Here is a 22,497-nt window from a genome sequence, read left to right as displayed (position 1 = left end):
CCTGATATTGTTGCACTTAGGTAACCCCACTTTTACCATCCTATAAATTGTTTATACTTATGTAGAAACTGGGAACTAGAGGTACAAAAAATGTGCAGCTTTCTAAAGAGCTGTCTCCTTCATTGTGCTCCAAACCAATCAAGGAAAAAAAAATCTTTATTTAACAGTTTTAATCACCAGATCTCAAAGTGCTCACAGGAATTTAATTTATTTGGAGAATAAACTGGTTTAATTTCCCGCATTAAAGATTTCTAATTTGCTATTCGGCATAATGTAGAAGAAATCTCCACTCCTTCACCTGAACATTGAAACCAAATCCTGGAACATTTATGAGCTCGAACTACGGTATCTTATTTGCCAAGCAGTCTCGGTTGCTAATGCTATGCTAACAATCACAAACTGCTGCGTATCAAATTCAGCTGCAGCGAGCTGAAGGGCAGTAACACCGAATCACATATTATCATCTTTGGAAAAACCCTGGAAACAAAGAGATCCATAACATGTGGAATGTATTTAGGGTTTGGTCTACATACTGATGACGTTAGTCATTTTCCCAAGGTGGGCCATATTTCTGGGGCGGACTATTCCAACTTTTGTTCCCAAAGGTTGCAGCGATCTTTAGGGTTTTCATTTATGTACTCTGCAGTCTAACCAAGCTTTTAACTTTCATGCACACAACCCATCGAGGATTCTTTCATGCAGGAACGACACACCACCTTTTGGACTAATTGTTAGCAGATGGCAGTGTTCAGGGATGTGACGCTCAAATAATGCCAGAGGTATCCCCTTCCCCCAGGACAACAGCTTCAAATACCATGCAGCTATGTCCCTAACTCTAATGTTAGTCTCTGTCGTTTGTAAAGTTCAAAAGTTCGTAAAGGCATGCGAGGATGTTCAGGAAGGAATTCTCAGCGATCCTTTGTAAAGCCCCTACACAGTTTCTCAGTATAGCAACCCCTGGCTCATCCATCTATAGTGCCCACTTTTCATGAGCAAAGACAGTCCCAGCGGTGCTTTCCAGACACTGGCTGGAATTGCTTTTAGTGTTACAAGCAAAATGGAACCAGTTGTCAGCGCTACAGCTGACAGAGACATATTCATACATTACAATTGCTATATTTAGAGATTGTTGTGCATTACTTTGATCCCAAAAGTAATGGGGATGAACGCTGTGAGCTCCAATCATGCTAGTCTCTGTCAATCACTGACCTGATTGGGTGAATACGCTAGTAGTCTTGGCTCGTTTCAGTTTCCATTTACAGCTATTTCTGTTCCCTTAATGTCACAAATAGGGATTTTTTCCCCTCCGACAACATCATAATTATCCTGCTAAGATGGCATCAAGTACACAATCTATTTATAAGGAAAGACAACATAAGGAGATTGGTAACCTAAAATTCTGAGATGTGTCAAGTCATGATTTATTAATAGAGATGATTTCAAACAATGGACCAAAGTGCTGCTCAAAGGTAACCCTAAGGAAAAGGAATATGGGTGTAGAGACAGAAAATTGCATAATACAGTATGAACAACAATAATTTTGCAGAATGATAGAATTATGGGGGGAAAATGTAATTCAGGAATAATGCCAGTGATGAGGGATAAGCCTTAAGATGTTCTTTAGTGATGGCGCCTCATTTGGTTGGATGATATCCACGAAATTCAGTTAAGTGGTGTTGGTGTCCTTTTAACTGTAGACAGTATTTTATCCTGAAGATGACTGTAGCATCTGTTGACCATGTTAGTCATGGGTTGTGCTTCCTGGTTATAATATAATATAATGCACTTACCACCACCACCACATCATCATTATCATCAAAGTGGGGTGTGTGTGTGTGTGTGTGTGTGTGTGTGTGTGTGTGTGTGTGTGAGGGGTGTGTCTCCATGGTGTGAGTGAGCCAAGTCTCTGCCAGAGCTCTTCCATCAGTTTCTAACTGTGACACGGTGTGATCATCTGGCTGTCAGGGATATTTATATCCCTCAGCCAGCTCCAGCCCTCTCCCCCCGACCACCCACCCCACTGCTCCTGTAAGCCCCTCACCCCCTCCCCTAAGTTGTCGTCCCGCCTCCCCTGGCCATGGGAGAGCGGGCTGACAGATCCAAGCAGCAGGCACAGCCTGTCAAAATTCAACACGGGGAGAAACAGGCAGTTCAGAACAAACAAACAGGACCGTCTCCCGTCCACTTCATTCCCCCTTGGTCCAGCTCTCCTTTGTCCCGGCCGTCCTCTTCCTCCACATTTAGATGAAGATCATACCCGGTAGGTTCTCAGAGTGGTGGTGCTGTGGCATGTCTGTCTGTCTTTAACCTTGGTTCTCTGGCAGGCAGCTCGGTGTTTTTGGCAAACGCACCATGTGATTCGTGTGTTTCCGATCCAGGAACAAATACGCGCACGAACGCACGCATCAACATTTAACAACTCCCGACTACAGGCGCACTGTTCGTGTTCCATATTTAAACCCCAATGTGATACTGACCGGAATAATGAGCGAGGCTGGCAACGCTCATGATTTCCACTCGTTTGACGGCTTTCGTGGGGAAAAGTGTTGATGGCAGGAGGGAGCGGGACAATGTCACCTCTGCCCACACAGCCACAAACATCTACATGAGGTGTCTTCAGTTTGGGTTTAATCTGTTTGGCATTTACACTTTCTTTTAAGTCATAGCTGGTCATATTCTCTATCCCATCAAGCCACTCTAAATGTGATTGTTTGGAAGTCAGGAAAATTAAAAGTGTTCCTGTTTATATTATAGATATTAACACTATTCCCTTTATCAGGATTTCTCACGGAGGCCGTGCTGAGTCTTTTGGACTGACTGTTAAACCGCCCAAACAAACTCGCTCATCCAGCCTGTAATTGTTTTGCTCACATGACGCATTAAGAAGGAAGATCAATACTCTTGTAAAGCCGTTGATTGTTCTCGGAATTTTTTTCCACTTTAAAAACAGCTGAACAAACAGAAGAGAAACACACTGGGAGTGCTCACTCCAGACTGGAGGAATTCCTGCTCTCTTTTTTTAAAAGGCCCCGCCACACCCACTTTGGCCCCGCTCCTCTCACGGTAAAGGCCCACCTGTCACCACTGCTTGGTCCTCTCATCCCTACAGGCTTGTTACTGTCTGTCTGACCTAGCAAATGCTTGCAAATCCCCGGGGACTCACTCTCCCCACCCTGGTGATTTTCGGGCACTTACTCACCCTGATTGTATTCTGGCGCTTAAGAAAACACAAGAGAGAAGGTAAGACAGCTGTGGGATATTGTTTCTGTGTGAAGGTTAAGTAAGCAATGACAGGATCAAGGATCAGGGCTCAGTAGTCGGACGTTTAAGGTGTTAGTTTTATCTCAAGGTTTAGGCGAAGGTGCCAGCTGCCATTTTTTGTTAAGGATCTGTTCTTACTGTTAACTACAGAGCCATTATTCCTCATTACATTGAGACAGCGTGGGGGACATGCTTTGGGTCCAAGGGCCCTGAGGCTGGTAGCCTAGAAAGTCAACCATTCCAGGCTGTACCGAAATAATTTCTATTGTTGTGTATGCTGTGGAAAAACTCCCTTAACAGTTTCCTGCTAAACAAGTCTAGTCAATTTAAAGTAGAAAGTAGTGCTCAGTAATAGTTTCTTCAGTGAAGTTTTCTTCAAAATCACCCATTGAAAATCTATCCAAAACCAGCTAAATATGAGTAAATGATAATTACGAAATATGGGTTTTCATCAAATAAAGGCTTGCATTGATTCGCATATTTACCAGTCTCATGTTACAATTTTAACGTTAAGGTAAACGCACGCTGCCTGAGCACAGAGTGAAAGCCTAGAGGGCAAAGACAACGTATCTGGTGTCATGAGATGACGTCTGTTTATGGAAACTGAAATCAAAGTGAGTGAGGCAGTCTTCTAACAATACCTGCAGTGAACCCGAGTTAGCCTCTCGAAACGTGCAGCGTGATACTTTCTCCGCATTTGCGGTTCATTCGTTTGCAGTTGACACCTAACATTGATCGCCGAGTGTTTGATTTATGTTTCTGTGATAACGGAAGTTTAATGCAGCTGCTCCCCCTGCTGATCCAGACCCCTTGGTCCAGGTCTGCCATGGAGCTTTTAGGACTTAGCAGTCCCGTTTTCCGCTGGCGTTCCTCCCGCACGATGACAGCCCACGCGCTCTTCGTAATCACTAGCTCCTCAGCCCCATCAGCGGCTGTCGCTATAGCAATTCAGCCTCTACTCCAGCTTCTGCGTTGAAGCGGTATTAACTTGCTTTTTCAGACCAGACTGGAATGAGATCAGCGGGAAGGTCATGAAGAAGGATGGAGGCAGGCTGTGAATATTATGCATCGTGCCAAAGGTGCACTAGTGTGCATTCTGTAGCTGACCTTTGACACCTCATCTGTGTTTGTTTTTGGTTTCTTAGACTTCTAAAATTGGCCTCAGGGGCCCCGGAGAGGTTGTAGCAGTGCAGTTTTTTTCACGCTTGTCAGTTTAGCCATTACAGCGCCGTCATGTCTGACTTCCATTCATTTTGACTGAGTGAAGTCTTAAAATGCTCCCTCCCCCAGGCTGTTAACTGCACAAACCTGCATTGCTGAAATGCCTGGTGACGAATATCCATCGCCTTTGAAGCAAAACATCCTGTTTGACTTGCTCGGAGCCCAGGGCCACATGATCCCTCACTCTGCCGTGCAAAATGTTGGAGTTACTTGATTCGTGGAAAAAGTCCACATTCTTATTCCACGCCGGACTAATCCAACTCCCACTTACTGGTTTCCAGTGCGTGGAAAGAGAGAGAGATTTTTTCCAGTCCTCATGAAATGGCACACCACAATGAAGGCCGCTGGCAAACCAGTGGGCATGAGTCATAAAATAAACAGTGTACTCATGTCTCAGGGACTCAGGAGGTTCAGAAATCCTCTGGGAATACTGGAACTATGCTGATGTGGCAGAGATAAACAGTCGCAGAAACACTCACAGGGGATGTTAGGGCTTTTATTCATTAGTCACACAGGGACCTTGGAAACACATCCTATCCTGTTCTAAGGGACAGCTTGGATGGACTCCTTTGGGTTTCCATTTTCTGAACACTGTGAGTTTCCAACCAGTGGTGACTCTGCAGTGAGAGTCATTCCTCCCAGGACAGGAAATAGTCTTGCACATGGAGAATGGATCATTACTGGTATTCTAGAATATAACTTGAAAATACCCAATATAATTAGCTGGCCTCGCAGGGTGGACGGGTGTGACTCTCCTCAGATTAATTTCTATCACTTAAACTAATGCCATTTTATTCCATAAATTGCTGTAATTGGATCAACCTGTAAACTGGTTACCCACAAACATTTCTGTTTGTCGTCAGCGCAACATGTGAGAGGATCAGAGAGCATCCTCTGAGGTCAGAGGTCGCGGTCCTGTAAGTGGAGAGCACAGTTTATTTAGATCACTTTCCCTTTAAAACGGCACCTACAAGCTGCTCAGCTGTGCCCAGCGTCATAAATTATCACTTTCTAGAGTTACCTGCTGACAGTAGGTGAGCGTATTAGTATAAAATAACATGAGGGTTTTATTTATTTTTGTTTGTTTTCCCTATTTTGACTGGTACAAATGATGTCATACTGGTTAATACAAGAACCTGTTGCAGAATCGGAGATGGTTTATGTTGCTTTCAGGCTGAAGCGTCACATAATCCACCATCCTGAAGCCTTGCTCAGAATACAAGTTCTGCATGTTAAAAGCAAACAAAAGAGATAGGAAGAATAAACACTAACTCCTGACACATGTCAGGGCTGAAATTTAGAAGCAGGAAATTTAAATTCATTGAAATGACCCTCCTCCCTGCGGCCGGTCTGAATAATATTTATAGTGTAAATATGTCAACCAGCACAAGTGGTGACATTCAATAAAATGCTTAGTTATCGTCAATCCGTGTTCTGGCTTAATGGAAGGGGGCAGGGCCAACTGCTCAGACCTGTGAAAGTCCTCCTTGTGTCGTCCTCACAACAGCTGAGTGACACGCCGGGCTCCCAGGAGGGGAACCCTCACCATGGCTGTGTCATGGAACCATGACCAAAGAAGTTTTCTGATTCTGATGAGCTTGTATGGAGAGAGAAGCAGATATTTGTACAGTAAGATGTGTTGCACAGGTGAGTGAATGAGAAGCCTTCGGACCAAGGTGGAGTTAGAGTGTTGTGTAAGTGTTGTGAAATCATGATTGTATAGGGACGCTCACAGAGGGCTCGGAGCACAGCGAGCGTCCGTGTTCTGTAAAATGTGATAAACCATTAGTTTCATGATCAAAGACAAATGCAGTGAAATCAGTTTAATCACACTTTTTTTCACTTACACTGTGATACTCTGTGGAAGAACAGAAGCAAAATGTGGAAGCAAGTAAATAATTTAACTTAAATGTATTAAATTAAATTGGAAAATATGATTATTTAATATTGTAAACTGATGGGGTTTGAGATTATATTTAGACTTTTGGAAAAACAGGACTCTGAGACTTGAGTTGAGGAACAGGTTTCTCTTCAGAATGTACAGCAGACAGGCTTTAGTTTTGTCCTAAAGGGGGCGCTGTGACACTGGGTCAAACAGCAAAGAAGAGTTCCCTTGGAATCATCTCTCTGACAGTTACTAGACGAAATTTACAATTTTCTGTTAGTGCTCAAATAATAATTTGACAACCACTCTGGAATGTATGTGATATTCCTATGGGAACTGCAGGAAGTTGAGGATTGAGACGTGACAAATTCAGATAAGATAAATTAGGTAGAGGATCACTGGGTTGCAGTTAATGTAGTTTATAATTTATGCCAGTCTCCCATCGATGAATCACTCTGACAGATAACAAGTTATGGCTGCTGCATTACCTTTATGAACTAGTTTAAAAGCCCCATGCCAGAATGATTAAATAAGTGTCTTATCTTAAACCCCCACGGAATCTCCGCGAATGTGCGCACTATATTTTATTGCACAATTAACATTACACTACAATTTTGCGATTATGAATCATGATAATTATAGTATTTTTTTAGATGACACTGTGATAGTGGATTAGTGCTTGATTATGCCTTAATTATACTACTGAAGGAGGATTAAGGAAGTGTGTAGAATTCTGCAGCAATTTTTTTTATTCTTGTTTGTCGATCAACAAACAGTAATTGTAGTAAAGTACTTGTTCTCTGGCGCCACCTACTGGTCAGTAGCGTGATTGCTTTCTGGGAGGTAGGGACGCAGGGTGGTGTTCTCTTTTTCACGTCACAGCGGTCAGTAATGGGAGACTCCCCCACCCCTGTGTCTAAAAATACACCTCTGAGTCAAGGGGTAGTCATGGATCTGTGTTGATGTCGTCGCCATGGAAACATCACTCACTTCATTCAGGTTTCCCCCTTTTTTCCACATTTACTTGTGGTGTTTGGAAAGCACCAGGGATACAGTAGCGTATGGAAACCATAATAATGGGTTAAAAAAGCAAGAGCATACAATATCTGCTTTCAGGGCATAAATAAGTCCTGCAGATTTATTAAAATTATATGAACTGGAAAATTATGGCGTCTGAATGAATTTATATTTTTGTTGTACTGGTTTCTGCAGCTATATGGTCAATCTTTAATTTTGACATTTCAATCAGGAAGAATGATACTAAAAGCAGATATATAAGGGGGAGAATTTATCTTTTCATCAGATGAACAAAGGAATATCTTTTGTTCCTTCATTTTTTTTTTAGACTAGAGGCGGAAGTACATGTTTTATTGTGACAACATTTCATTGCAAGTGAAGCAAACAAGACACTAAACAGTTGTAATTCCTCCCCACTCAAACCTTCAATCTTGTCATATTTACACTTACCAGACTGACTTAAAACATGGGCATAAAACATGATCAGTCGTGATTGCAAACATAATTCATGCTGTTGCGCTTGTTTATAGACACTTGTTTATAGACAATGACAGCACATATAGCATCCATCCACCCATCCATCCATCCATCCATCCATCCACCCACCCATCCATCCACCCTCCATCCATCCATCCACCCATCCATCCATCCATCCATCCATCCCCCATCCATCCATCCATCCATCCATCCACCATCCATCCATCCATCCATCCATCCATCCATCCACCACCCATCCATCCACCCATCCATCCACCCATCCATCCATCCACCCATCCATCCATCCATCCATCCACCCATCCATCCACCCATCCACCCATCCATCCATCCATCCATCCATCACCCATCCATCCACCATCCATCCACCCATCCATCCATCACCCATCCATCCACCCATCCATCCACCATCCATCCATCCATCACCCATCCATCCATCCACCATCCATCCACCCATCCATCCATCCATCCATCCATCCATCCTCCATCCATCCATCCATCCACCCACCCATCCATTCTTTGCTCTGGCCTGCAGAGGGAGACATCTGCTCTTTCATACTCTAATTACAGAATCTGCGGGGATTCTGTTTTTCACTCAAGGCTTCTGCACAGATAATCCTAAAGATCAGCACTGAGCTCAGTGAATATTTAAGATCTTTGTTAAAGTCAGATGTGAGCTGTGAGGGGAGCCTGTCATCACACATACTAACGCACACACAATACCTTCATTCTGCTCGGGCGTTGGTATAAAATACTCCATCTGGATGCGATGAGGGAGCAGCAAGCTGAGGCCTTAATGATACGTCTCTGTTTTCGGTGGAAAATCGTCGTGACTCAGTTGTTCCGCGCTTTCTGCGTTCGCATCCCTCCACATGCAGAAGTCCATCTCATTAAGCATCAGTGCGTATTGAAATATCAGAGTTGCGCTCCTGCTTCTGCATCTCGCTCTTGCGTCTGCGGATGCAGCCGGAGCTCCACACTGTGTTATAAATGAAAGTTTGCAGTTCCTGCAGTAAAGCCCACTATATTGCAATAGCCTGAATATCATTGAATCTCATTTTTAGTTTCAAATTCTGGACTCATCCATACATTCCTCTCTCTTCTCCCATTAAATTGCCAGCCCACATACCACTCCTTCATTCCTCAGCTTGCCTAGACAGTGCGAAGGATGACACAGGTGTGTCTCTGGGTTTGCAGACGTGGCTCAGAATGAGTTGATACGTGGTCACACATGCACACAAATACACTTGCACTGACTGATTAAGTGTTTTCATGTTCATACAGGCCGTGCACAACACCCAGCCCCATGGAGGGAAAAGTGGATTCAGGTGTAGAGAGGGTGGGCAGGGTCAGGGAAAACACACCGATTCCTGATCTCTCGTCAGGACAAGGTTTAGATTCTACGACAGTGATTTTACTGTTTCCCCCGTGTCAGTTCCCCAGTGCCACTGCGCATCTTTTTATCGGTGTCCGCAAGTGAAAGCCCGTATTGTAACCACAAACGGTTCAGAAATGGCCGCTCTATCTCTGCATCTCGCTGCCAAAATAGTCTGGCGCACAGGAAGTGCTGCCTTTGCTCTCTTTTGTCTGAAATGGTTGTTTGGGCCAGGGAATGAGCTGCCAGTGCAGTTTTTACACCGCCCCGCACCAACATGTGCACCAGTCTTAACCATTCTTTCACCTACGGAGCTATAAGCTGCTCCTTTTCTGAGTAAGCCAGGGATGTTCAGGGTGTGGCCCTTCATCATTTCCTGGAATTCACACCCACCATTGGCAAATTATCTTATCCATCATCTCCTTCCTCCCTGACTGACTAACACAGCCCCCACAGGAATGCTCTGATATGTAATGATTAACCAGCAGGGGTGTGTCTACGTGCATTTAAAAAGAAAGAAGATGATTGAATATAACTATATGCCTAATTGCTGTCTTATCAAACTTGGGTGTATGTCCATCGCTGTGATCAGTAGTGACTAGTGACTCAGGTTATGGGTGAATTATCTACTATAATGAAGGGGTGAGGTGATAGCACATGCAGGTTACCACACCTCAACGTGCTCCGCCTCACATCCTTCCTCCCCGCCTCAGCAAAACGGTGCACCCAGCGAGGGGAAGGGCTGTGCTTTAGAGCCCTGCCTCTCATGTCCTGCACACTTGCACTAAATGCACATTGCGCAGAGGGACAGGCCCAGACATCGGAGCCCAGAGGCACGGTGTAGGAAAAAAGTGACTTAAAGAGAGAAGCAAGGAAACGGGAAGAGGAGGAGTGCAGGCCTGAGAAGTTAGAAGCAGAAAAAAGAGCTCATCGGTCTGTGGAGCAGCAGTGTGGATTGTGGGCACCGGACTGATTACCAGACAGGACAAAAGAAGCAGTCTGGATTTTTTTTAACATACATTTGATTTTCTTTTTCATCTGTGTATTGATAATAAGAGATAATGAGCTCTAGGCAGCAAAGGTACAGGAATCTTTCCTCTAACAGCATGGGCAGGGAGAGGACTGACTCAGATGATGGCTACTACCAGGGGATGCTGAAAGCTACGGATGGCAGGAAAGGTACCAGTATGGCTACTGTTAATGGACAATGGCTTCATTTTAATTCTTGGGCTTGTGTCTGTGACTCCGCTGGGCAAAAATGAGCTGCTTTTCAAGGAAGATGTGTATGGAGGAACTCTTTTAAGGAAGTGGGCAGCAGTACTTCAGTAGTGTGATGTGTAATGTTGTGCATTTTTACATGAATCCATAAGAGGATTCCAGACCTGCTAAATGTTAGATGTCACAACACATTCTGCTACAGCGTAAAGTGACAGAAGGTCTTGGTCTGATTGGGCTGTCCATTGTCTTCACTGGATACTCCCCTTTTCCAGTACATGAGTAGCTTCCACTGGTTCTACTCAGGCTTGCTGAGTAACGTCCATGCTAAGAACTGAAACATGTTTGAGCCTGGTGACATTTGATACCTGACGCGTCATTCAGGCCCTATCTATTCACCTGTAAAGAGCAATGAGCTCACGTTCAGGTGAAACAGGATTAGGTAACGCTGTGTGGACAGAGGACAGAGAGCCGGGTCAAGGTGACTCTCCTGGGAAGTTTCTGTTTGTATCTCCAGTCACCAGGCTTCCCCTGGAAACTGTTACCACAAAGGTCACATAGTAACCCCACTGCTGAGTCCCCCGCTGCAAAAGGATAAGATGGATGGGGGGTGAAAGGTCAGGGGCGTGCGCGTGTAAGGGCTTGTCATGAAGCCACAACCTGTTTGAAAAATATGCGATGGAAGAACAAAGTAGCCTCTGGGCAACTTTTCTTTTTAAGTTTGAATAACATCACAGAGCGTTTTCTTAGCAGGGTGTGTCCGTGCGCGAGTAGTAGATTACTCCCAGTAAAAAGAGGTTTGCATTGGGATCCGCAGTTCCGATGATGTAACATAAAGGAAGAAACTCCGTCGAAGCAACACTGAGGTGCTTCTCTGAACGAAGACTTTGAGCTGAAATGGTCTCCTCATCCACCGCTTCCATTACCAAGGACACACCTTGAGGTTTCTGTCTGAACCCAGTACTCATAACACTGGGTGGGGGCACGCAGGCCTGTTGTCTCAGTGGGCGTGCGCGTTGTCAAGGTCTTGTTGTTTCTTGTTGGGAAATTGCAATGTCTGTATTAAATCATGTGCTGATCTGGCATGGCGCTGCTCAGGAATATAACTTTGCACAATGTTGACCTTTCTTATCTTATCTGTGGACAATAAGGAACATCCATCAAGTATGAACAATACTGTCTCTCTCACATGCAGCTGTGCCAATCAAGATTCATTTTATCTCAGTTTTAAAGAATTTTGACCAACCATCCATGTATCTTACCTTGGTGTCGCTCTTTTTTTTTGCAGATGAACGAGATCGAGTACAGAAAAAGACCTTCACGAAATGGGTGAACAAGCACTTGATTAAGGTAAAGATACCCTACCTCCCTTAACGTGCTTTGAATGTTCAGATTGTTATTCAGGGCACCCAAAATAAGTTTTATATCAGCAAAACATGCCCTCAAATTTTTGGTTTTCTGTACCTCCTGAACCTGTGGTTGACATTCTTACATAACAACCAGAGGCAGAAATCCACTCTTTGTGGTCCAGAGCAAAATAACTTGCAAAGGTCCTCTCAGTGAGTCACAGCAGGCCCAGTCGCCATAAGTGTCAGGATGCTGGCAAAAGATTTCTACCTGTGAGAGGTGTTGGTCAGTCCCTCAACCGTGCATTCTTATTGACCTGTTTGTCCCACTCAGTTAGACTTTCATTCTGAGCTGTCATCTGCTTGAGAGACTTTGTAAAGTGTCAATCGGCGGTCCTCTGCTGTCACCTACCTCACCCTCTTTACTCAGTTTGACATCCTGAGAGCTCCTGAGATGCATCATGCGCTTATGATAGTAAACAGAGGGGATGTCAAGCAGGGCTCATTCTGGAGCTCATTAGGAGCGAAAAATCAGCCCGCGGCAACAGTAAACCTCTCCAACAGAGTGGAAGAGTTCTGCTTCCTCTGCTTCCAGAAAACTCACACCTTCCCGGCCTTATGCCATTAATGCCTTTGGGATTGTTTGTATATTCACACCAAACAGATGATCATTCATTTCTTTTTTGGAAAGGCAAAAGAAGAAAGAACATGAGAGTGTTTTCCTTTCCTAACGTATAACAAAGTCTAGTTTCTCGCCGCTCAGTGAGTCACAGACATCTGGACTCACTTAATTCCTTCTGAAAAGTCAATTTCTTGTCTGGGTCTGGAGCCCATGGTGGCGGCGGCGGTGCGGGTCTGCTGGTACCACATGTGGGGCTCAGGCTCCTTTCTCTGGGTGGCAAACGGCGCATTCATGCCCGTCCATCTCTGACGCACCAACCTCTGTGGGATGTTGCATAATTTCACACAAACATGACATTTTGGTTTTTTTGTTGGAGGAAAAAAACATATTCCAAAATTTTTAACATTTGCAACCAATAAATCATTTGTGAATAAGCCCTTGTTTAGTCGAGCTGATAGAAAAGCTAGAAGAACAATGAGTCAAATAGAAACTCATGAAATATGTGATTAACAGCACTCCCTTTATTCTCATTAATTGAACAAAAAGCATCACTGGATGGACAGTGTTAACTGCCAAAGTGTTAACTCCTGATTTAACGTTTGGCGTGACCAGGCAGAGTATACTGTAGGTTGGGTGTAACGGACCACTGAGTGGTTTCCTGAGCTCACTAAATCTTTTTATACTGTGTGAAATGGAGCAGAACTCCAGTCCTGCCACAACAATCTGCCTCCTATCTGGTTGCTGCAGACTGTAACGTTTAGGTGAAGAAATAAGCCGCAGTTCGTTGATCCGATCAGAGAATCACCTGCGAAAGATTTCCACTAGATAACATAATCATCGGGCCGAACCTGTGACATGTGTGAGGTGTGGAGCCCAGGAGGAGGGCTGGCCTTGTGTGCTAATGACTTTGTTTTGTCCTGAAATGTTTACAGAGCAACTCTCAATGACCTCGAAAGGGCAATTTGTAGCTTGATGCCTACTTATGGGACACAGTGTGATGAATAGTCCCTGAGGCCACAGCCGCTGTAATTTGTAGTTGATGATAGATGATAACTTCAAAAAGATCAAGTAGTGTTGATAATCGGTCATTTACAGGGAAAAAAACCCGTTTAATTTGCTCCCCCAATTGATTCAAGCTTTGTCTACAGAGTGACCTCTAGTGGTCAGATTGAGGAATGCATACCACCGCACTTTACTCTTGACTGTACATGTAGGTACGAGTTGATCTGCAGCTGCTTCTTTTTTCTTTGCCAAACTCTACCATTGTTGTAACTTGTATTCCAAATACCTTTTTAGGGCAGAGGCTTTATTCAGTGCCTCAGTCATTCTTTCTCGTTCTGAACTCACACAAACAGAAATGAAAGAAAACGTTGCACTTTTGACTTTTCTGTGTCATATTTATTCTCCTACATTTGTATTTCTGTTGGTCTCACCCCTGCATTTTTTTCCTTTCCAGTTCCGGACGGCGCAGGTAGGTGTTAGCATGTCAAAGGAGTGCAACACGTGTGTGGAGATTTTGCAGGAAGCCGTGGTCTCAGAAATGTCAGATTTGGCACCATCACAGCATCTCTCACCCGCTTCAGTGTCTGGTTAATGTTACACCAACCCTCACAGTTAATATGTGACCCTCAGATGCGGGCTTTTCTGATCATTTACCACCCTAATTTATTCATCTTTTGAGGTTGTTTTGCACTCAAACCAATAGCCCTAAAGTGTGACATTTTTCCCTACTAATAACGTCTCAGGGTTGACAGCTGACATTTGGAGCCAAGCTTGGCTGCTTACGGCTATACATTCCTGAGTTCCTTAGAGCTGCGCAGTTTGAGCAAAAGCTCTGCTAAAGAGATTGAGTGTGAAAACAGACACAAAGCAGCAGTTATCAACCTAATACTTGTGTGCTGCTTGCTTGTGGTGTCCTTCTGACTTGTATCTTCCTTTGGCTTGACAGGCTGACCGTCGCGTGGACGACCTGTACGAGGACCTTCGCGATGGACACAACCTGATCTCGCTGTTAGAGGTCCTCTCTGGAGAAAAACTGGTGGGTATCGCCACTGTACCTGAATGCTGTCTTATGTTTTGCTGCAGAGAGACTCATTCATTTGTTTGAACTTGAATAACCTGCAGGACATATCTATTGTTATATTCAATCAATTTTTCTTACCTTTTCAGCCAGACTGGCTGTTTTGCACAGATGATGTACTTTAACGGCATTGCTAGGTGCTAATTCTAGCTTGAATCTGTCGTCGTGCAGGAAAAACTCAGTTTCACTATTGCCATAAAAACCGGAGGACTTTGTTTTGATCCTGTTCCAGCACATTAACACACTAATATTGTCTAGTATCTGTTTGGATGCTTCTGTCTGATCTAAAGTTCTCCTCAACCTCCTACCGTTCTCTTTTTCCTCCACTTCCTCTTTGCTTTCCTCTAACCTGCCTGGTTGTGCTGACCTTTGACTCCTCCTCCTCCTCGCTCTAGCCGAGGGAGAGAGACTTGGTGAGGAGTAGTTGGATGGTGAGTGGGTCCATAAACAGAAGGCATCATCGTTTCATCCATTACCCCAAAGTTGTTGTTTTATTTCTCTCATATCAACAGATCCGATTTCTTTCCCCTCAAACCTGCAGAAACACTTTTCCATAACAAATTGGTGCTTTAAACCTTGTGTTTTGTGGTTTTCCCCTCTATATTTTCCTGCATGCTGTAGCAGCAAGCATTGATTATGAAGGAGCAGACTGAAAATATCTTTTATTGTTCCCACAAGTTATTTCTTTCCTCCTCTTTGATTTCCCGCTGATTTTCTTTTTTATTCATTCCTCCATCCTCACTGAAAGTTAAATCCTTCCACCAAAGGTGTAATTATGTCTATATTGGTTTATACACCATTTTTAACATCTATTTTCCATCTTCAGCCCAGAGAAAAAGGCCACATGCGATTCCACAAACTGCAGAATGTACAGATAGCACTGGACTTCCTCAAACACCGGCAGGTAGGGCCCGTCTAAAAACACGACCTCCTGATGCTCCCGATGCCCCCGGATTGACTCTGCTGCTGTTCCTTTCTTTCAGGTCAAGCTGGTCAACATCCGAAACGATGACATAGCAGACGGGAACCCCAAGCTGATCCTGGGGTTGATATGGACAATTATCCTGCACTTCCAGGTCTCCAGCTCTGTCAGTGTTGTGTTCCATTATTTACGTCCCTCCATATCTCTTCCCCTCCCATCTGCCAGCTGCTGTTTCCTGCCTCCTTGGGACCAATCAAAGCGGTGGACAGAATCTGCTGTCAAATTTACCTTGATAATCAAAACAGGATATTCAGGGTAGTAATAGAGTCTTTCCAGGCTTTGTAAGAATGAGTCACTTTCTCTCCTGGTGAGGGTGTGTCAGAGTTTACAATGTGTTTTATGCGTCACTCTGGCCACATCCAGCGTAGCCCAGACTCCTCCTGCTCTCTCCCTTTGAACGCCGCCCTGAAGTCCCTGGATAAAACCCGCCGGCCTTTCATATTAGATTATTCAGGTGTGGATTACATAAAAGCTCAGCTCAGCTGGCAGAATAAAAGCGGGATCAGTGCTGAATGGGATCTAATAAAGGCTCCAGCATCCTCACGCAGAATAAAGGGGCAACATTAGCTGGGTTGGGTCACTTTGAATTGGACATCTGAATCTCTTCTTGATAGTCTCATGATCATCTAGTTGCCTTTAGAGATGGCTTCCCTGAAAAACAACGCAGAAAAAGACTGGCCCATCACTGGCCCATCCGAGTTAAAGTACTTACTCAAAAATGACAGTTATTCACAGCTATGATTTACCATTGCTAAATTGAAAAAAAAATATATAATATTCAAAATTTCTCTTATATGAACAAGTAGATAAGGGTCTCCAATGATTGTACCTGAAAATCATCCTTTGGTTTCCACTCATAACTATTTTTTTTTTCACAAAATGATCTACGTTTCCCTCCTGTCTGCGATGTTGTTAACGTTTTAATTCCCACTCCCTGCCTCAGATCTCAGACATCCAGGTCAACGGTCAGTCGGAGGACATGTCGGCCAAAGAGAAGCTGCTGCTCTGGTCTCAGAGGATCTCTGACGGCTACCAGAACATCCGCTGTGAGAACTTCTCCACCAGCTGGAGGGACGGCAAGCTGTTCAACGCCGTCATTCACAAACACTAGTGAGTGGTGAATTTATTGACGGTCGTGTAGTTTTTCTCCCTTCAATCGTTCTAGATTTAATAACCACAACAAAGCTCTTTGTTTTTCCATTTCCACTCAACATCTCCACCTGCGTATCCTCACAGCAGGGAAATGTTTTATTACATTCTTCTTGGGAACATGTCAGCCCTTCAGGCTGGGAATACCAGTCAGAGGCGTTGTTCTTAAATAGCTAGTTGGAAACATTGAATACAAGGGGGGAAAGTGGTTCACTACGTATCCTACTGTCATCATGTATCTTCTTGGTAGAAGGGTTGTTTTTGTGTGGGGTTTTGGTGCTGTTCTGCTGGAAACTATTGAGGAGAAAAAAGATATATGACACTTGGCATGAAGCCATTGTTATTATGTGGTGAAGAACAGAAATACCTGCAGGGACAAGTTTCTGTCTGCGTCCCCTTTTTTGTCTGCTTTGGAGACACTTGATACTGTAAATAATGCTGCTTTCATAAAGAAGGGTGGGGTGAGGTGTGTGGGTGTACGCAGAGAACTTCGTGGCTGGGACTGGGAACTTTATGCTGTAGCGTTGCTCAGGAAGGACACATGTGTTCAAGATGTCCAGTTCGTAGTTTAAATTTATGGTTTCACATTTAAAACCTGAAGGATTTTCCAGCACTGCTTTTGAAGCTTTTTTTTCCCTCCTACTGAAGGATTAAGAGGGTTGTCTGATGCCTTTGGGCACATGGGAAAGTGAACAGGACAGCGGTGAAATGAATGGATGGTGCTTTTAAAGCTTCGATGCGCCACTGGATTGGTTTAAGATGTTCGGTGTGCGTCTGAAGTCCAAGTCCAAAAAGCGAAACTTCGTCACACTGGGATCTGCAGGCACCGCGGACAGCCGCGTTGTCATGTTTTGTGAGGATATCCCATCAGAGAGGTCATCCACGGACTCTGGTTGGGGCTCCCGAAGCTCAGGAGCCCCCTTGAATGTTCACAGAAAAGAGCGAGAAAGCATGACAAGACCCATTCAGCCAACAACGACGAAATTCCACCATATGAGGGCTCCGTTTTCTGGACATAATGTGGGACATTCTACTCTGTGCATCAGAGATCAGTATGGATCTTTACAATATTCTATAACTGCAGGGGGGGAGGTTACATGTTGACGGGGTCTTACAGAATCTTTGTCTCCTCTTGCAGCTGAGGTGTGGCACGCTGCCACGTCCTTATTGAATTCAAAACCTCGTATAGAGTGATAAGAAATTAAAATTCCCTTCATCTAAACCTTATTTACTCTATATAGTGTCCTATTGTACACTGTCCAGGTGTGCATTCATATGAACACTATAGAACAATCGAGGCTGTGACAGCAGCTTAATGTATTTCCTTCCCTTCTTTCCTTTCAACCCTGAAGATTCAGATTGCGAACTCATCAGGTTTGACCCTCCTGTTTCTGTGTTTCGGCAGCCCCAGACTGATCGACATGGGCAGAGTGTACCATCAGACCAACCTGGAGAACCTGGAGCAGGCTTTCGATGTTGCAGAGAGAGATCTGGGAGTGACGCGCCTACTAGACCCTGAGGGTAAGTTTGATTCTTTTTGAGTTTCATGGTTGTAGCAATTTAGCACAAAACTTCTGTTATGAAGGTTTGTTTTTGATTGTGATTTATTATCCATTTAGACGTCGATGTCCCGCACCCCGATGAGAAGTCCATCATCACTTACGTCTCATCCTTGTATGACGCCATGCCTCGGAATGCTGTGCAATATGGCGCCAAAGCTAGCGTAAGCCAAACCTGTTACATACCTACAATCTTGCCGAATAAAGGTTGTAAACTGCGGCATATAAATTATCGCGCCCATGGGAATAGAAATGTTCTGTGATCATATTGGATAAAAATGAAACAGGCTCATGATCCTGTTTATATGTGAGTTTTTAGCAGATTGAGGCTTCTATTCAAGCAGAAATCCCCAATCTTGTGAAGCTTACAGGCAAGAAATTAGCAAACTTTAGGCTTTACAATGTTATTCTTGCTCAGTTTATGAAAAAAAATGAGAACAGATGTAACTGTCAAAATTCTTTCCTGTCATTCTATACTGTCTCCCCTGCCAGTGCTCCATTTATCCCACCTCATTTCCCAACACAGGGCTTGGATTGTTGGTGGCTAATTGGGTTTAGCATGTTGAGTGAGAACCACTGACTGTGGAGGAAAAGGAGAAGAGAAGCCCTCCTGTCTGATATTGTTAACGTCCCGTCATTTTCTGCTATGCTGGTGTGCAGGAGCTGGAGCTGCGCTGGCAGGAGTACTACGAACTGGTGACTTTCCTGCTCCAGTGGATCCGCCAACATATCGTGATCTTCGGAGAGAAGAAGTTCCCCACCAGCTACGAGGAGATAGAGGTAAGATCAGATGCTGATTCCAGTTCTTTAAAATAGAGGAGTGCATGAGCACATGCACAGATAATCTGTTTTAGTTGATTTTATCTTTATATCTCCAATTAATTCGGTATTACGTCATAAAGATAAGACCAGAATTCAGCACTGTGAAACTGCCACCTAATTGCAGATAATGCTGAAGCTAATCCTCCCCTCTAATCTTCTACTGCCGCTCCTCGTCATTGTCGCAGAACATGGAACATTTGTTTGGCAACAGCTGTAATCATCAGATAATGTGATAGTCATCAGTCAAGGGGCTGATGTGGCAGCAGCACACCAATTAATGAAGTTAAACATTTGAAATCAAAATGGCGATGTTGTCTACAGAAATAATTAATGTTCTGAAACCATATGTTACAAAAAGTGACCTTATGTGTTCATCCATAGCTTCTCTGGCGCCAGTTCTTGAAATTTAAAGAGACCGAGCTGCCGGTGAGAGAGGGCGAGAAAAACCACTCTAAAGCCATCTACCAGTCCTTCGAGGTAAGCCCGTGTGGCTCAGTGTTTTAGTGTTGATCTTCCCTTGACTGACTGATGCGAAACACAACTTTTATGTGCCTACAGAGTGCAGTGCATGCCGGGCAGGTGAAGGTCCCCCCTGGCTACCACCCCATCGATGTGGAGAAGGAATGGGGACACCTTCACGTGGCGATGCTGGAGAGAGAACGGCTGCTCAGGATAGAGTTTGAGAGGTCAGAACAATGGCCAACATGCAAAAAAAAATCATATGAAAACATAGAACATTCATGTTAAAATAAATATCTAAAATGGAAATACGAGCTAGACTAGAAGAGAAATCTAAGTGTGTTTGATGCGAATTGCTAAATGTGAAAACTGTTTGCACATTTGTTGCTTCCAATGATGGGAATATTCAAATTTACAGTCCATAGTTTTGCATATGTTCTTATGGCCGTGGGGTTGTTTATAAAATGAGAGAAATACAATGTAAATCTATTTGCGTAGTGTTGCATCATGTCTGGGAAGTGGGATGGCTCCGTGTCACGAGATTGTCAGTCAGATATTTGCTTGTTTACCCTTCCTGGCTGAATGATCTGACTGGATGTCTGTCAGGAACCCGAGACGCGGCGCGCTACTCTGCTCAGAAAATAATGTGAAAGAATAATTCTATTTATGTAACTACAACAGTAATTCTTTTAGAGTTAAAGGATGGCGTTTGTGAGTGACCCTTATAAACTGGAGCATTTGTTGCGTCAAAGGTGGCTACAAATGATGAAAATTTGTGTCTGGAGATTTGAATGTCATTACATGCCTTTGTCATTATATGCTTGTTATAACTGATTGACCTTGCTCTATCCAGACTTGAAAGGCTTCAAAGGATCGTCAGTAAAATCCAAATGGAGTCAGAGTTGTGCGACGGTGAACTGAGCCGCCTGGAGAGCCTGTTGCAGACGGTGTGTCCCGGCCTTGTGTCTTTCCACAATTATTTTATGGTCTTATTGACAGAGCAAACAGTTGAAAGAATCTAATAGATGAGCAGGAATGTCTAGTAGTACCTTTCAAAAATTATTTGTGATGTAATTGTCAGGAGATTATATTCATTTCCTATTCATTTTGACAGCTGAAAAGAAGAAAATAACCTAGTTTCCTTTCCTCCCTTCAGGACATTCGCCTGCTGAATGCTGGGAAACCGGCTCAGCATGCTGCAGAGGTGGAGAGGGAGTTGGACAAGGCAGACAATATCATTCGCTTGTTCTTCAATGATGTGCAGATCCTGAAGGATGGGCGCCATCCTCAGGCGGACCAGATGTACCGCAGGTAATAATAATGGCAACAACATTCATAATTATTGTAGTGATAACAATAATTTAAATGTAGAAACAGCACTGATGTCTGGAATGAACACGACTGTCGTCTGAATAGGGTTTATCGACTCCACGAGCGTTTGGTAAACCTGCGCAGCGATTACAACCTGCGCCTGAAGGCTACCCGGACCACCACCCAGACTACCCTGACGCAGAACATCCAGCAGACCACCATGAAGGTGCGCCCTGAGATGGATGATGTGACCCTGCGCTACGTCCAAGACCTGTTGGCTTGGGTGGAGGAGAACCAGCATCGCATTGATGAGGCCCAGTGGGGTTCTGATCTTCCCTCTGTGGAGTCTCAGCTGGGCAGCCACAGAGGCCTTCACCACACTGTGGAGGACTTCAGATCTAAGATTGAACGGGCCAAGGCTGACGAGGTAACGACCACGTAATGACAGAAAATAATACATCATGTCCAAGTGTTGTGGTTTTGAAAGTGAATGTTTGTCCTGTTCACCAGACGCAGCTATCTCCAGTCAGCAAGGGCGCATACAGAGAATACCTGGGTAAACTGGACCTTCAGTATGGGAAACTACTGGTAAGAGGAGCCATATTTGTTTTTTTAAATAGTCAGCCATCACTGTAAATGATTTAAACATGAAATTTTCTTTTTTTGTACAGAACTCCTCCAAATCCCGCCTAAGGAACCTGGATTCCCTGCATGCATTTGTCAGCGCTGCCACTAAGGAACTGATGTGGCTGAACGACAAAGAGGAGGAAGAGGTCAACTACGACTGGAGCGACAGGAACACCAACATGGCGGCCAAGAAAGACAACTACTCAGTATGTTCAAATTCCAATTAAACCATGGCTACAGGGATCAGAGTGCATTTTATTCTGAAGATTTGTTTGGGGTTTTTTAGGGGCTCATGAGAGAGCTGGAGCTGAGGGAGAAGAAAATCAATGACATCCAGGCCTTGGGGGACAAACTGGTCAGGGACGGACACCCTGGCAAGCAGACAGTAGAGGTGAGCCGAGTGCGGTCAGGTCACAAAATGGCCTAAAAGGCTTTCTCATGGCAAAACGTGTAGTATTGTGCTATGTTCTGGGTAGAAGCTTCTAAGAAACCGTCACGCTTTTCTATGGCAGGCCTTCACCGCTGCTCTGCAGACTCAGTGGAGCTGGATCCTCCAACTGTGCTGCTGTATTGAGGCTCATCTCAAGGAAAACACAGCCTACTACCAGGTGCCCGGCAGCCATTCTGCACAAAATTTGTTGGTTATAGTGCAAATCTGCATTCGTGTGCTTTATTTCCTCTCCTTAATGTCCTCTTTTCCTCACAGTTCTTTGCGGATGTAAAAGAAGCTCAGGACAAGATTAAGAAGATGCAGGAAAGCATAAAAAAGAAGTACAGCTGTGACCGCAGCACGACGACCACCCGGCTGGAGGACCTGCTGCACGATGCTGCTGTGAGTAAAAACTGGGTGGAATATTTGTTTTGATGAAAATATCCACATAAAAAAACTGTTTATTCAACATCAGGAGGAGAAGGAGCAGCTTAATGAATTCAAGACCATTGTGACCAACTTGAACAAGAGAGCAAAGTCCGTCATTCAGCTGAAACCACGCAACCCCACCACTCCCATTAAAGGCAAACTGCCTGTTCAGGCTGTTTGTGACTTCAAGCAGCAGGAGGTAAGAGCGACTG

At 44.2% G+C, this 22,497-nt stretch overlaps 1 protein-coding gene across 38 annotated transcripts in view; it reads left to right on the top strand.

Annotated features, from left to right (window-relative positions):
* Positions 1-22,497, top strand: part of LOC130532694 (plectin-like) — a 75,584-nt gene that overhangs the window by 34,835 nt on the left and 18,252 nt on the right. For 6 of the 38 annotated variants that reach the window (XM_057045474.1, XM_057045488.1, XM_057045480.1 and 3 more), the window contains exons 2-22: positions 11,758-11,819; positions 13,894-13,908; positions 14,386-14,475; positions 14,913-14,948; positions 15,344-15,421; positions 15,501-15,605; positions 16,443-16,609; positions 18,054-18,169; positions 18,268-18,371; positions 18,868-18,987; positions 19,411-19,506; positions 19,588-19,715; positions 20,342-20,435; positions 20,645-20,799; positions 20,905-21,226; positions 21,310-21,387; positions 21,471-21,632; positions 21,713-21,817; positions 21,939-22,034; positions 22,133-22,258; positions 22,332-22,484. In XM_057045474.1, coding sequence (XP_056901454.1) covers positions 11,758-11,819; positions 13,894-13,908; positions 14,386-14,475; positions 14,913-14,948; positions 15,344-15,421; positions 15,501-15,605; positions 16,443-16,609; positions 18,054-18,169; positions 18,268-18,371; positions 18,868-18,987; positions 19,411-19,506; positions 19,588-19,715; positions 20,342-20,435; positions 20,645-20,799; positions 20,905-21,226; positions 21,310-21,387; positions 21,471-21,632; positions 21,713-21,817; positions 21,939-22,034; positions 22,133-22,258; positions 22,332-22,484 — 2,408 coding nt within the window. Of the gene's footprint in view, positions 1-2,229; positions 2,261-3,122; positions 3,241-5,986; positions 6,130-9,997; positions 10,434-11,757; positions 11,820-13,893; positions 13,909-14,385; positions 14,476-14,912; positions 14,949-15,343; positions 15,422-15,500; positions 15,606-16,442; positions 16,610-18,053; positions 18,170-18,267; positions 18,372-18,867; positions 18,988-19,410; positions 19,507-19,587; positions 19,716-20,341; positions 20,436-20,644; positions 20,800-20,904; positions 21,227-21,309; positions 21,388-21,470; positions 21,633-21,712; positions 21,818-21,938; positions 22,035-22,132; positions 22,259-22,331; positions 22,485-22,497 lie in introns of those variants that run through there. The other 32 variants (XM_057045478.1, XM_057045490.1, XM_057045485.1 and 29 more) reach the window with 23 other exon arrangements.

This window comes from Takifugu flavidus, chromosome 10 (genome assembly GCF_003711565.1).
Source record: "Takifugu flavidus isolate HTHZ2018 chromosome 10, ASM371156v2, whole genome shotgun sequence".
In the NCBI taxonomy this organism is placed as follows: Eukaryota; Metazoa; Chordata; class Actinopteri; order Tetraodontiformes; family Tetraodontidae; genus Takifugu; species Takifugu flavidus.
The sequence above is the reverse complement of the archived record's forward strand: the minus strand, read 5'-3'. Positions and strand labels throughout refer to the sequence as shown.